We start from the raw sequence: 14770 nt of genomic DNA, 5'->3' as shown, positions 1-14770 counted from the left end.
AATCCTGGAACTCCCTCCCTAACAGCACTGTGGGTGTACCTACACCACATGGGACTGCAGTGGTTCAAGAAGGCAGCTCACCACCACCTTCGCAAGGGCAATTAGGGATGGGCAATAAATGCTGGCCCAGCCAGCGACACCCATTTGAATAAATAAAAAAAAGGAGGCAGTATAATGTAAGGTATCATAGTATATTGCCATATGTGGTAGAGATAGAGGGTAATATAGTGAGCACCACTTTAGAGAGATGCAGTGTAGAGGTCTCTTCAGCAGTTTGTCGACATCCGATATTGGGGACAAAAGAAGAAGCGAGATGTGGGTTTAACACAATGGAAGCGATATGGGCTACGATGGAACCAACTCACATTGCATACCTGGGTACAGGGAGGTATTGCATCACCACCTCACAACAAGAATACCAATATAGCAACAATCAAACAACCTATAACCAGCCCTGTGGTGTGGCTACACACCCACAGGTACCAGGCTAGAGGGGGGGTGGGTGCGGGGAGGGTGGAACTGGTGGAAATCTACAAGGGGGAAACAGTTAACATGCAGGCCTGACACAATATTTGAGCCAGTTCTCCTCTGTAATTCCACTGTTACCTGAACACAGTGCAGATATCCCCAATGAGACCCAGTGGGTGCATAGAAGCTATTACACGTTGTAACAACAGGTTAAAATGCTGCCAGACGAGATTAAACAGATAGACGATACCAGGTGGTGGGAACACTTGTGAATTGGGATCTGAATGCACAGATACACCCATGGATTAGAATCATCTCCCATGTTTTGGTATTGGTTCTGCACTTAGCATAGCTGGTCCACTGCACCAGAAGGACACACAAGAGATGGCAAAGAGCATGGGATTTCAGTATGGGGCTAAACAAGAGATACCCTTATACCCCTAAGCTTGATACCTGGCCAGTATCAATGGGTGGCAGAGCATGAGGAAGGGGGCAATACCATTGAGTTGGCTACATTGGGCTAGGCCAAGAGCCAAAAGGGGGAACTGAAAAGGTTATAATTTTACTTTGTAAGAAGTGTGTTTCAGTAAAAATAGAACTGTAAGCAGAAAAGCAGAGCTGGGGAAGATCAGATGTGTTTCAGGCAGGATAAGAAATGAGATGGGCAAGCTGGTAAAACATAGAACAAGGTCCAGGGAATGGATGTTGGAATCAAGGGAGGTCAAACTCTTGTACAGTCAGCAAGATATGGTGGTCTTGCAAGGAGAAGAACAATGTCTAGCGTCTGCACACACAGGAAATAATTGACCAAAGCCTGAGGCATCTGTTGAGCATGTGATTGTGAGTTAACAAGATTAGAATATGTACAAGTGACTAACTGTGCATAACGAAGGTGATTCCGCTGTAACCTGTAGAGTGCAGTCTTGGACTGCCCAAGGCCGTCTCCCCCTGTGTACGCTTGAAGAATTAATTAACGATTATAGCCTGTACCCAAATCTCCTGGTGGTTTGCAAGGCAAATACAACAGCTAGTATTTCCTCAATTCTAGAAGATTACAGGGAAATCTAATTGACATTTAAAATTATTAAGCTTTTGGTAGTTTCTCTCTGTCAACCCTATTTCCTCTGGCAGAGGCAGGTAGCGGGGGGCAGTGTTGGTGGGGAGGATGGTGGGAGAGTCCAGAACAAGGGGAAAGAATCTGGAAATTGGAGGCAGGTCACACAGGGATGACATCAGGAAACACTTCATCACACAAGGAAGAGTGGAAATCTGGAACATTCTCCCCCAAAAGGATGAGGCTGGAGGTCAATTGGAAATTTGAGAACTTTTGCCTTCTATAGGGTTTCGCGAAGCAAGACGGGTAAACGGAGTTAAGATACAGATCAGCCATGATCAGGTAGAACAGGCTCGAGAGGTTGAATGGCCACTTCCTGTTCTAACGATAATATAGAACAGCCTGTGTTGTAACTGCTGTGTATTTGTCTGGAGTGAACTGCCTGTGACCTTTATCACACAGAGTATCCAGTATGCATAATAAAGCAGCTCACAAACCAAATGACACAAGCACCTGCCCAGTGATAACTCAAAGGAGTATACAACTGTCTTAAAACGCAGGGATCTGATCTGCATTATTACAAACCATTTTTAAAAATTCTTTCTTGGGACGTGGGCATTGCTGGCTGGGCCAGCATTTGTTACCCATCCCTAAATGCCCTTGAACTGAGTGGCTTGCTAGGCTATTGCAGACGGCAGTTAAGAGTCAACCACATTACTGTGGGTCTGGAGTCACATGTAGGCCAGACCAGGTAAGGACAACAGATTTCCTTCCCTAAAGGGCATTAGTGACCCAGATGGGTTTTTACAACAATCGATGATAGTTTCGTGGTCACCATCATTGACACTAGCTCTATATTCCAAGTTTATTCACTGAATTTTAAATTCCACAAGTAGGATTTGAACCCATTTCCCCTAAGCATTTGCCCGTGCCTCTAGATCACTGGTCCAGTGATGCTACCACTACACCACCATCTCCCCCTCAAATTGTTACACGTCAGCTGATACAGGGCAGTGGGAGTTGTAAAAAGAAGCAGGCAACCTGACTACACTAGAGCACGAGCGACACCACCGATCTCAGGTAAGCACCTGGGACAGATCGCAATTTGCAACAGGCAACAAGTGGATTCAGCACAGCAACCCAAAACAGCAACTGGCCAGAGCGAAGGCACAAGTAGGGGCTGGAGTGGAGAAAAATAGAAATCTTCGTGATCTTTACCTTGTGGTGGACTGCCTGTCTCAGCCGGGCTGTGTCTCTGGCTGCCTACACTATAGGGCAGTTTTGGAGCCATTCCCTGTGCAAGTGGCGGGTTAAATGCTGACATTGCCCCAGCTACTGAGCCTCTCGATTCCTGCCCTCGCTTGGCATGATCTCCCCCTTGGAGCAACCTGTGGAACATAATAGACTGGTAATAAAACAGGATCACTTGTGCTAAAAGCGTCTGGAACAAATTACTAATCATTTTATAATCTCCAAGTGTAACACACCAGCAGCCCCTCCACCCACGGTCATCAATCCCACAATAGTTAGAAGCCACACATGGGATAATACAGCTATAAGATTCCATTTCTACAGCTCGTTCTCAACCTCAGGACATCCCAAAGGGCTTTACAGCCAATGAAGTACATGAGAAATGGAGAAAATTGTGGCAGTCAATCTGCACACAGTAAGATCCCACTAATAGCAATTTAAGCAGCAGATAATGTGTTTTGGTGATGTTTATCGAGGTATAAACTCCCCTGCTCTTCAAAAACTTACCGTGGGATCTTTTATATCCACCTGACAGGGCAGACAGGCCCTCGATTTAATGTCTCGTCCAACAGACAGCACCTCTGACATCAGCATCTCCTCCATCGAGAGATGGGACTGAGGGGTCAATCGTTCAACAACACAAATACATTTCCAAAAAGCCAGGGTTTCTCTTCAATGATCCAGAATTCTTTTTTTTAAAAATTTATTCGTTCATGGGATGTGGGCTTCGCTGGCTAGCCCAGTATTTATTGCTCATCCCTAATTGCCCTTGTTCAGAGGGCATTTAAGAATCAACCACATTGCTGTGGGTCTGAAGTCACGTGTAGGCCAGACCAGGTAAGGACGGCAGATTTCATTCCCGAAAGGACATTAGTGACCCAGATGGGTTTTTACAACAATCGGCAATGGTTTCATGGTCATCATTAGACTTTTAATTCCGGGTTTTTATTGAATTCAAATTCCACCATCTGCCGTGGTGGGATTCGGACCCAGGTCCCCAGAGCATTACCCTGGCTCTCTGGATTACCAGATCACCAGTCCAGCGGCAATACCACTATGCCAGCATTTTCATGAGTTCCTCCCACCCTTCCATTTCCTTGGGTCACCTCGGGTCTCTGGAATACCAGTCTAGTGACAATGCCACTATGCACCACATAAAAAGAATGGGCTAACAAGCCTGAGGGAATTATAAAACCAAAAGACATAGGAGCAGAAATGAGGCCATTCGGCCCATCGAGTCTGCTCCACCATTCAATCATGGCTGATAAGTTTCTCAACCCCATTCTCCCGCCTGCTCCCCGTAACCTTTGATCCTCTTACCAATCAAGGACCTATATATCTCGGTCTTAAATACACTCAATGACTTGGCCTCCACAGCCTTCTGTGGCAATGAATTCCATAGATTCACCACTCTCTGGCTAAAGAAGTTTCTCCTCATCTCTGTTCTGTAAGGTCTTCCCTTTACTCTGAGGCTGTGCCCTTGGGTCCTAGTCTCTCCCACTAATGGAAACATCTTCCCCACATCCACTCTATCCAGGCCTTTCAGTATTCTGTAAGTTTCAATCAGATCTCCCCTAATCCTTCTAAACTCCATCGAGTATAGACCCAGAGTCCTCAAACGTTCCTCATAGTAACCTTTCATTCCTGGGATCGTTCTCGTGAACCTCCTCTGGACCCTCTCCAGGGCCAGCATAGCCTTCCTGAGATACGGGGCCCATAATTGCTCTCAATATTCTAAATGTGGTCTGACCAGAGCCTTATAAAGCCTCAGCAGCACATCTCTGCTTTTATATTCTAGTCCTTATTATATTGAGTTGGTAACAGGAGCCCAGACACTCAGTGTCCATAGGCCATCTGACTAGGGAGGGCGAGGACATTGTACCAATTCAGTCTTGGCTCCCCACAGTGTGTACACACAATGTACATTTGGATTGCACCTTCAACACAGTAAAATGTTCACAGGAGAGATTACTGGACAGAGTTTGAAACTGAGCCATGAGGAGACACTGGGACAGATGGCAAAAGATCGGTCAAAGATTCTTTCAAATGAGGAGAGAGCAGTAAGAGAGCGGAAATGAAGCAGGGAGGGAATTCCAGAGTTTCAGACCCAGGCAGCTGAAGGCATGACCACCAATGGTAGAGTGGTTAAAATTACAGATGGTTAAGCAGCCAGAATTAGATCAGTGCAGAGATGTCAGAAGGCTGTGGGGCTACACAAATGCAACTGATTGTTATTGTTGTTGGTGCCATGACCATAAGATATGAAAAAAGTGTCAATACAGATTCCAAACTCGGTAACTCACCACTCAGTCGCATCCTGGACATTAAAGATTCCAGCCTGCAGTGCTGCTTGAACATGCCTCTCCTCAAATCCCATCTCGTACAGGGCAAGGAACAGGTCATCGAGTGTCTGTTAAAATTACAACACACAACATCAGATATGGAAACTTCTTCGTCCGTACATTGCATCACTGCGAGATTCCAGCTTAACTCTCAGACACACAAGAAACAAGGGACAATTGCAGTATTTACCAGTCAGCGACATGTAGAGAGAGCTTTACCATACTTTACTGCTTCTAACCCCGTGCTGTGCCTGTCCTGGGAGAGTTAGATGGGTACAGTGTAGAGGGATCTTTACTCTGCATCTAACCCCGTGGTGTACCTGTCCTGGGAATGTTTGATGGGGACAGAGCAGAAGGAGATTTACTCTGTACCTAACCCCATGCTGTACCTGTGTCGGGAGTGTTTGATGGGAACAGTGTAGAAGAAGCTTTACTCTGTATCTAAACCCGTGCTATACATGCCCTGGGAGTGTTTGATGGGGACGGTGTAGAGGGAGCTTTACTCTGTATCTAACCCCGTGCTGTACCTGTCCTGGGAGTGTTTGATGGGGACAGTGTAGAGGGAGCTTTACTCTGTATCTAACCCCGTGCTGTACCTGTCCTGGGAGTGTTTGATGGGGAGAGTGTAGAGGAAGCTTTACTCTGTATCTAACTCTGTGTTGTACCTGTTATGGGAGTCTTTGATGGGCACAGTGTAGAGGGAGCTAACTCTGTATCTAACCCTTTGCTGTACCTGTCCTGGGATTGTTCGATGGAACGGTACAGAGGGAGCTTTACTCTGTGTCTAACCCCGTGCTGTGCATGTCTTGGGAGTTTTGATAGTGACGTTACGGAGGGAGCTTTAATCTGTATCTAACCCTGTGCTGTACCTGTCCTGGGAGTGTTTGATGGGGACGGTGTAGAAGGAGCTTTACTCTGTATCTGACCCCGTGCTGCACCTTTTACTGGGAGTGTTTGATGGGGACAGTGTAGAGAGAGCTTTAATCTGTATCAAACCCGGTGCTGTACCTGTCCTGGGAGTGTTTGACTCGACGGTACAGAGGGAGCTTTACTCTGTATCTAACCATGTGCTGTGCACGTCTTGGGAGTGTTTGATGGGGACGATGTAGAGGGAGCATTATTCTGTATCTAACCCCTTGCTGTACCTGTCCTGGGAGCGTTTGATGGGGACAGAGCAGAGGGAGATTTACTCTGTATCTAACCCCGTGCTGTACCTGTCCTGGGAATGTTTGATGGGGACATTGTAGAGGGAGCTAACTCTGTATCTAACCCTGTGCTGTACCTGTCCTGGGAGTGTTTGATGGGGACATTGTAGAGGGAGCTTTACTCAGTACGTAACCGCATGCTGTAGCTGTCCTGGGAGTATTTGATGGGGACAGTGCAGAGGGAGCTTCACTCTGTATCTAACCCCGTGCGGTACCTGCCCTGGGACAGTTTGATAGGGACAGAGCAGAGGGAGATTTACCCTGTACCGAGCCCCGTGCTGTACCTGTCCTGGGACAGTTTGATGGGGACAGTGTACTGGAAGCTTTACTCTGTATCTAACCCCGTGCTGTACATGCCCTAGGAGTGTTTGATGGGCAGAGTATAGAGGGAGCTTTACTCTGTAACTAACCCCGTGCTGTACCTGTCCTGGGAGTGATTGATGGGGACAGTGTAGAGGGAGCTTTACTCTGTATCTAACCCCGTGCTGTACCTGTCCTGGGATTGTTTGATGGGACGGTACAGAGGGAACTTTACTCTGTATCTAACCCCGTGCTGGGCATGTCTTGGGAGTGTTTCATGGGGAGAGTGTAGAGAGAGCTTTAATTTGCATCTAACACCGTGCTGTATGTGCCCCGGGAGTGTTTGATGGTGACGGTGTAGAGGGAGCTTTACTATGTATTTGACCCCATGCTGTACCTGTCCTGGGAGTGTTTGATGGGGACAGTGTAGAAGCAGCTTTACTCTTTATCTAACCCTGTGCTGTACCTGTCCTGGGAGTGTTTGATGGGGAGAGTGTAGAGGGAGCTTTACTCTGTATCTAACCCCGTGCGGTACCTGCCCTGGGGGTGTTTGATAGGGACAGAGCAGAGGGAGATTTACTCTGTATCTAACCCCGTGCTGTACCTGTCCTGGGAATGTTTGATGGGGACATTGTAGAGGGAGCTAACTCTGTATCTAACCCCGTGCTGTACCTGTCCTGGGAGTGTTTGATGGGGACATTGTAGAGGGAGCTTTACTCAGTACGTAACCGCATGCTGTAGCTGTCCTGGGAGTATTTGATGGGGACAGTGCAGAGGGAGCTTCACTTTGTATCTAACCCCGTGCGGTACCTGCCCTGGGACAGTTTGATAGGGACAGAGCAGAGGGAGATTTACCCTGTACCTAGCCCCATGCTGTACCTGTCCTGGGACAGTTTGATGGGGACAGTGTACTGGAAGCTTTACTTTGTATCTAACCCCGTGCTGTACATGCCCTAGGAGTGTTTGATGGGCAGAGTATAGAGGGAGCTTTACTCTGTAACTAACCCCGTGCTGCACCTGTCCTGGGAGTGTTTGATGGGGACAGTGTAGAGAGCTTTACTCTGTATCGAACCCTGTGCTGCACCTGGTATGGGAATGTTTGATGGGGACATTGTAGAGGGAGCTAACTCTGTATCTAACCCTGTGCTGTACCTGTCCTGGGAATGTTTGATGGGGACATTGTAGAGGGAGCTTTACTCAGTACGTAACCGCATGCTGTAGCTGTCCTGGGAGTGTTTGATGGGGACAGTGCAGAGGGAGCTTCACTCTGTATCTAACCCCGTGCGGTACCTGCCCTGGGACAGTTTGATAGGGACAGAGCAGAGGGAGATTTACCCTGTACCTAGCCCCGTGCTGTACCTGTCCTGGGAGTGTTTGATTGGACAGTACAGAGGGAGCTTTACTCTGTATCTAACCACGTGCCGTGCATGTCCTGGGATTGTTTGATGGGACGGTACAGAGGGAACTTTACTCTGTATCTAACCCCATGCTGCAGCTGTCCTGGGAGTGTTTGATGGGACCAGTGTAGAGGGAGCTTTACACTGTATCTAACCCCGTGCTATAAATACCCTGGGAGTGTTTGATGGTGACGGTGTAGAGGGAGCTTTACTCTTTATCTAACCCTGTGCTGTACCTGTCCAGGGAGTGTTTGATGGGAGAGTGTAGAGGCAGCTTTACTCTGTAACTAACCCCGTGCTGTATCTGTCCTGGGAGTGTCTGATGGGGACAGTGTAGAATGAGCTTTACCCTGCATCTGACCCTGTGCTGTACCTTACCTGGGAGTGTTTGATGCGGACGGTGTAGAGGGAGCTTTACTCTGTATCTAACCACGTGCTGTACCTGTCCTGGGAGTGTTTGATGCGGACGGTGTAGAGGGAGCTTTACTCTGTATCTAACCACGTGCTGTACCTGTCCTGGGAGTGTTTGATGGAGACAGTGTAGAGGGAGCTTTACTCTGTATCTAACCCCGTGCTGTACCTGCCCTGGGAGTGTTTGATGGAGACAGTGTAGAGGGAGCTTTACTCTGTATCTAACCCCGTGCTGTACCTGTCCTGGGAGTGTTTGATGGGGACAGTGTAGAGGGAACTTTACTCTGTATCTAACCCTTTGCTATACCTGCCCTGGGAGTGTTTGATGGTGACAGTGTAGAGGGAGCTTTACTCTGTGTCTGACCCCGTGCTGTACCTGTCCTGGGAGTGTTTGATGGTGACAGTGTAGAGGGAGCTTTACTCTGTGTCTGACCCCGTGCTGTACTGTCCTGGGAGTGTTTGATGGGGACGTTGTAGAGGGAGCTTTACTCGGTATGTAACTGCATGCTGTACCTGTCCTGGGATTGTTTGATGGGACGGTACAGAGGGAACTTTACTCTGTATCTAACCCCATGCTGGGCATGTCTTGGGAGTGTTTGATGGGGACGCTGCAGAGAGAGCTTTACTCTGTAGCTAACCCCATGCTGTAACTGTCCTGGGAGTGTTTCATGGGGAGAGTGTAGAGAGAGCTTTAATTTGTATCTAACTGAGTGCTGTATGTGCCCCGGGAGTGTTTGATGGGGACAGTGTAGAGGGAGTTTTACTCTGTATCTAAACCCGTGCAGTACCTGTCCTGGGAGTGTTTGATGGGAACAGTGTAGAGGGAGCTTTACTCTGTATCTAACCCCGTGCTATAAATACCCTGGGAGTGTTTCATGGTGACGGTGTAGAGGCAGCTTTACGCTTTATCTAACCCTGTGCGGCACCTGTCCTGGGAGTGTTTGATGGGAGAGTGTAGAGGGAGCTTTACTCTGTATCAAATCCCGAGCTGTACCTGTCCTGGGAGTGTCTGATGGGGACAGTGTAGAAGGAGCTTTACCCTGCATCTGACCCCGTGCTGTACCTTTCCTGGAAGTGTTTGATGGGGACGTTGTAGAGAGAGCTTTACTCAGTATGTAATCACATGCTGTACCTGTCCTGGGAGTGTTCGATGGGGACCGTGTAGAGGGAGATTTACTCTGTATCTAACCCCATGCTATATATGCCCTGGGAGTGTTTGACGGTGAGAGTGTAGAGGGTGCTTTACTCTGTATCTAACCCCGTGCTATACCTGTCCTGGGAGTGTTTGATGGGGACAATGTAGAGGGAGCATTTATCTGAATCTAACCCTGTGCTGTACCTGTCCTGGGAGTGTATGACAGGGACAGTGTAGAGGGAGCTTTCCTCTGTATCTAACCCAGTGCTGTACCTGTCCTGGGAGTGTTTGATGGGGATGGTGTAGAGGGAGCTTTACTCTGGATCTAACCCTGTGCTATGAAAGTCCTGGGAGTGTTTGATGGGGACGGTGTAGAGGGAGCTTTACTCTGTATCTAACCCCGTGCTGTACCTGTCCTGGGAGTGTTTGATGGGGACAGCGTAGAAACAGCTTTACTCTGTATCTAACCCCGTGCTGTACCTGTCCTGGGAGTGTCTGATCAGGACAGTGCAGAAAGGGAGTGAAACTCTCTCTGACCACTGCAGGGTGGTGTGCTTGATGGCGACAGTGTAGAGTGGGAGTTACTCTCTCTCTCACCCCTGCATGATGGAGTATTTGATGCGGACAGTGTAGAGGGGGAGTTAGTCTCTCTCTGACCCCCGCAGGGTGGAGTGTTTGATGGGGACACTGTAGAGCAGGAAGTACTCTCTGTATCTCACCCCTGCAGGGTGGAGAGTCTGATGGGGACAGCGTAGAGGGGGAGCTACTCTCTCTCTCTGACCCCCGCAGGGTGGAGTGTTTGATGGAGACAGTGTAGAGGGGGAGTTACTCTCTCTCTCTGACACCCGCAGGGTGGAGTGCGTGATGGCGACAGTGTAGATGCGGAGTTACTCTCTCTCTCACAACCCCAGGGTGGAGTGTTTGATGGGGACAGTGTGGAGGGGTAGTTACTGTCTCTCTCTGACCCCCGCAGGGTGTAGTGTTTGATGGAGACAGTGTAGAGGGGGAGTTACTCTCTATCTCTGACCCCCGCAGGGTGGAGTGCGTGATGGCGACAGTGTAGATGCGGAGTTACTCTCTCTCTCACAACCCCAGGGTGGAGTGTTTGATGGGGACAGTGTAGAGGGGGAGTTACTCTCTCTCTCTGACCCCCGCGGGGTGGAGTGCGTGATGGCGACAGTGTAGATGCGGAGTTACTCTCTCTCTCACAACCCCAGGGTGGAGTGTTTGATGGGGACAGTGTGGAGGGGTAGTTACTGTCTCTCTCTGACCCCCGCAGGGTGCAGTGTTTGATGGCGACAGTGCAGAGGGGGAGTTAGTCTCTTTCTGTCCTGCAAAGGGTGGAGTGTTTGATGGGGACAGTGTAGAGGGGAAATTAGTCTCTTTTTGACCTGCAAAGGGTGGAGTGTTTGATTGTGTCAGTGTAGAGGGGGAGTTACTCTCTCTCTGACCCCCGCAGGGTGGGGTGTTTGATGGTAACATTGTAGATGGGGAGTTACTTTCTCTCTGACCCCCGCAGGGTGGAGTGTTTGATGGGGACAGGGTAGAGGGGGAGTTACTCTCTCTCTGACCCCAGCAGGGTGGAGTGTTTGATGGGGACAGTGTAGATGGAGAGTAACTCTCTCTCTCTGACACCCGCATGGTGGAGTGTTTGATGTGGACAGTTTGGAGGAGGGGGGTTACTCTCTCTCTCTCTCACCCTCGCAGTTTGGAGTGTTTGATGGGGTCAGTGTAGATGTGGAGTTACTCTCTCTCTAACCCCCGCAAGGTGAAGTTTCAGATGGGGACTGTGTAGAGAGGGAGTTACTCACTCGCTGACCCCTATAGGGTGGAGTGTCTGATGGGGACAGTGCAGAGGCGGAGTTACTCTCTCTCTCTGACCCCGCAGGGTGGAGTGTTTGATGGGGACAGTGTAGAGGGGGAGTTACTCTCTCTCTGACCCCCGCAGGGTGGAGTGTTTGATGGTGACACTGCAGAAGGGGAGTTACTCTCTCTCTGACCCCCACAGGGTGGAGTCTTTGATTTGGACAGTGCAGAGGGGGAGTTACTCTCTCTCTGACCCCCGCAGGGTGGAGTGTTTGATGGGGTCAGTGTAGAGGCGGAGTTAATCTCTCTCTCTGACCCCCGCAGGGTGGAGTGCATGATGGCGACAGTGTAGATGCGGAGTTACTCTCTCTCTCACAACCCCAGGGTGGAGTGTTTGATGGGGACAGTGTGGAGGGGTAGTTACTGTCTCTCTCTGACCCCCACAGGGTGGGGAGCTTGATGGGGACAGCGTTGAAGGGGAGTTACTCTCTCTCTGATCCCCGCAGGGTGCAGTGTTTGATGGGGACAGTGTAGAGGGGGAGTTACTCTCGCTCTGATCCCGCAGGGTGGAGAGTTTGATGGGGACAGTGTAGAGGGGGAGTTACTCTCTCACTCTGACCCCCACAAGGTGGAGTGCGTGATGGCGACAGTGTAGATGCGGAGTTACTCTCTCTCTCACAACCCCAGGGTGCAGTATTTGATGAGGACAGTGTGGAGGGGTAGTTACTGTCTCTCTCTGATCCCCACAACCTGGAGTGTTTGATGGGGACAGTGTAGATGGGGAGTTACTCTCTCTCTCTGACCCCCGCAGGGTGGGGGGTTTGATGGGGACAGTGTAGAGGGGGAGTTACTCTCTCTCTGACCCCCGCAGGGTGGAATCTTTGATGGGGACAGTGTAGAGGGGCAGTTACTCTCTCTCTCTGACCCCCACAGGGTGGAGTCTTTGATGGTGACATTGTAGAGGGGGAGTTACTCTCTCTCTCTCTGAACCCCACAGGGTGGAGTCTTTGATGGGGACAGTGTAGAGGGGCAGTTACTCTCTCTCCGACTCTCGCAGGGTGGAATGTTTGATGGGGACAGTGTAGAGGGGGAGTTACTCCCTCTCTGACCACCGCAGGGTGGAGTTTGTGATGGTGACAGTGTACAGGGGGAGTTACTCTCTCTCTGACCCCGGCAGCATGGAGTGTTTGATGGGAACTGTGTAGAGGGGGAGTTACTCTCTCTCTCTGAACCCCGCAAGGTGGAGTGTCTGATGGGGATAGTGTACACGGGGAGTTACTCGTGATGGCAACAGTGTAGATGCGGAGTTACTCTCTCTCTCTCACGACCCCAGGGTGCAGTATTTGATGGGGACAGTGTGGGGGGGTAGTTACTGTCTCTCTCTGATCCCCACAACCTGGAGTGTTTGATGGGTACCGTGTAGAGGGGGAGTTACTCTCTCTCTCTGACCCCCGCAGGGTGGGGGTTTGATGGGGACAGCGTAGAGGGGGAGTTACTCTCTCACTGACCCCCACAGGGTGGAGTCTTTGATGGGGACAGGTTAGAGGGGCAGTTACTCTCTCTCTGACCCCAGCAGGGTGGTGTGTTTGATGGGGAAAGTGTAGAGGGGGAGTTACTCTCTCTCTAACCCCCGCAAGGTGAGGTTTCAGATGGGGACTGTGTAGAGAGGGAGTTACTCACTCTCTGACCCCTATAGGGTGCAGTGTCTGATGGGGACAGTGTAGAGGGGGAGTTACTCTCTCTCTGACCCCCGCAGGGTGGAGTGTTTGATGGTGACACTGCAGAGGGGGAGTTACTCTCTCTCTGACCCCCACAGGGTGGAGTCTTTGATTTGGACAGTGCAGCGGGGGAGTTACTCTCTCTCTGACCCCCACAGCGTGGAGTCTTTGATTTGGACAGTGCAGAGGGGGAGTTACTCTCTCTCTGACCCCCACAGGGTGGAGTGTTTGATGGGGTCAGTGTAGAGGGGGAGTTACTCTCTATCTCTTACCCCCGTAGGGTGGTGTTTTTGATGGGAACAGTGTAGAGGGGGAGTTAGTCTCGCTCTCTAACCCCCGCAGAGTGGAGTGTTTGATGGGGACAGTGTAGAGAGGGAGTTACTCTCTCTCTGACCCCCGCAGAGTGGAGTGTTTGACGGGGACAGTGTAGAGGGGGGGGTTACTCTCTCTCTCTGACCTCCGCAGGGTGGAGTTTCTGATGGGGTAATGTAGATGGGGAGTTAGTCTCTCTCTGACCCCTGCAAGGTGAAGTTTCAGATGGGGACTGTGTAGAGAGTGAGTTACTCTCTCTCTGACCCCCACAGGGTGGAGTGTTTGATGGGGACAGTGTAGACGGGGAGTTACTATCTCTCTGACACCCACAGTGTGAAGTGTCCGATGGGGAGAGTGTACAGAGGGAGGTACTCTCTCTCTAACCCCCGCAGTGTGGAGTGTCTGATGGGGACAGTGTCGAGCGGGAATTACTCTCTGTCTCTCACCCCTGCAGGGTGGACAATCTGATGGGGACAGCATAGAGGGGGAGTTACTCTCTCTCTCTCTCTCTCTCTGACCCCAGCAAGGTGGATTGTTTGATGGAGACAGTGCAGAGGGGGAGTTACTCTTTCTCTGAACCCCGCAGAGTGGAGTGTCTGATGTGCACAGTAGAGAGGGGGAATTACCCTCTCTCTCTGAACCCCGCAGAGTGGAGTGTCTGATGTGGACAGTGTAGAGGGGGAGTTACTCTCTCTCTGACCCCCCACCTGGTGGAATGTTGGATGGGGACAGCGTAGAGGGGGAGTTACTCTCTCTCTCTGACCCACGCAGGGTGGAGTGTTTGATGGGGACAGTGTAGAGGGGCAGTTACTCTCTCTCTGACCCCTGCATGGTGAAGTGTCTGATGGGTCAGTGTAGAGGGGGAGTTACTCTCTCTCTCTGACCCCCCGCCTGGTGGAGTGTTTGATGGGGACAGTGTAGGGGGGGAGTTACTCTCTCTGTCTGACCACGACAGGGTGGAATGTTGGATGGGGACAGTGTAGAGGGGGAGTTACTCTCTCTCTCTGACCCACGCAGGGTGGAGTGTTTGATGGAGACAGTGTAGAGGGGGACTTACTCTCTCTCTGACCACGGCAGGGTGGAGTGTTTGATGGGGACAGTGTAGAGGGGCAGTTACTCTCTCTCTCACCCCCGCAGGGTGGAGTGTTTGATGGTGACATTGTAGATGGGGAGTTACTTTCTCTCTGACCCCCGCAGGGTGGAGTGTTTGATGGGGACAGTGTAGAGGGGGAGTTACTCTCTCTCTGACCCCCCCAGGGTGGAGTGTTTGATGGGGACAGTGCAGAGGGGGAGTTAGTCTCTTTCTGACCCACAAAGGGTGGAGTGTTTGATGGGGACAGTGTAGAGGGGGAGTTAGTCTCTCTCTCTGAC

At 50.5% G+C, this 14770-nt stretch overlaps 1 protein-coding gene across 1 annotated transcript in view; it reads right to left on the bottom strand.

Annotated features, from left to right (window-relative positions):
- The window catches only part of si:ch73-173p19.1, a 79376-nt gene that overhangs the window by 40736 nt on the left and 23870 nt on the right, over window positions 1-14770 (bottom strand). The window contains exons 2-3 of the mRNA XM_041189044.1: window positions 5077-5183; window positions 2741-2910 (exon numbers count right to left, since the gene is read on the bottom strand). Of these exons, the coding sequence (XP_041044978.1) occupies window positions 2741-2910; window positions 5077-5183 (277 nt within the window). The remainder of the gene's footprint in view (window positions 1-2740; window positions 2911-5076; window positions 5184-14770) is intronic.

This window comes from Carcharodon carcharias, chromosome 6, assembly GCF_017639515.1.
Source record: "Carcharodon carcharias isolate sCarCar2 chromosome 6, sCarCar2.pri, whole genome shotgun sequence".
In the NCBI taxonomy this organism is placed as follows: Eukaryota; Metazoa; Chordata; class Chondrichthyes; order Lamniformes; family Lamnidae; genus Carcharodon; species Carcharodon carcharias.
Note: the sequence above shows the minus strand (reverse complement) of the source record. Positions and strands in the feature narration are given on the sequence as shown.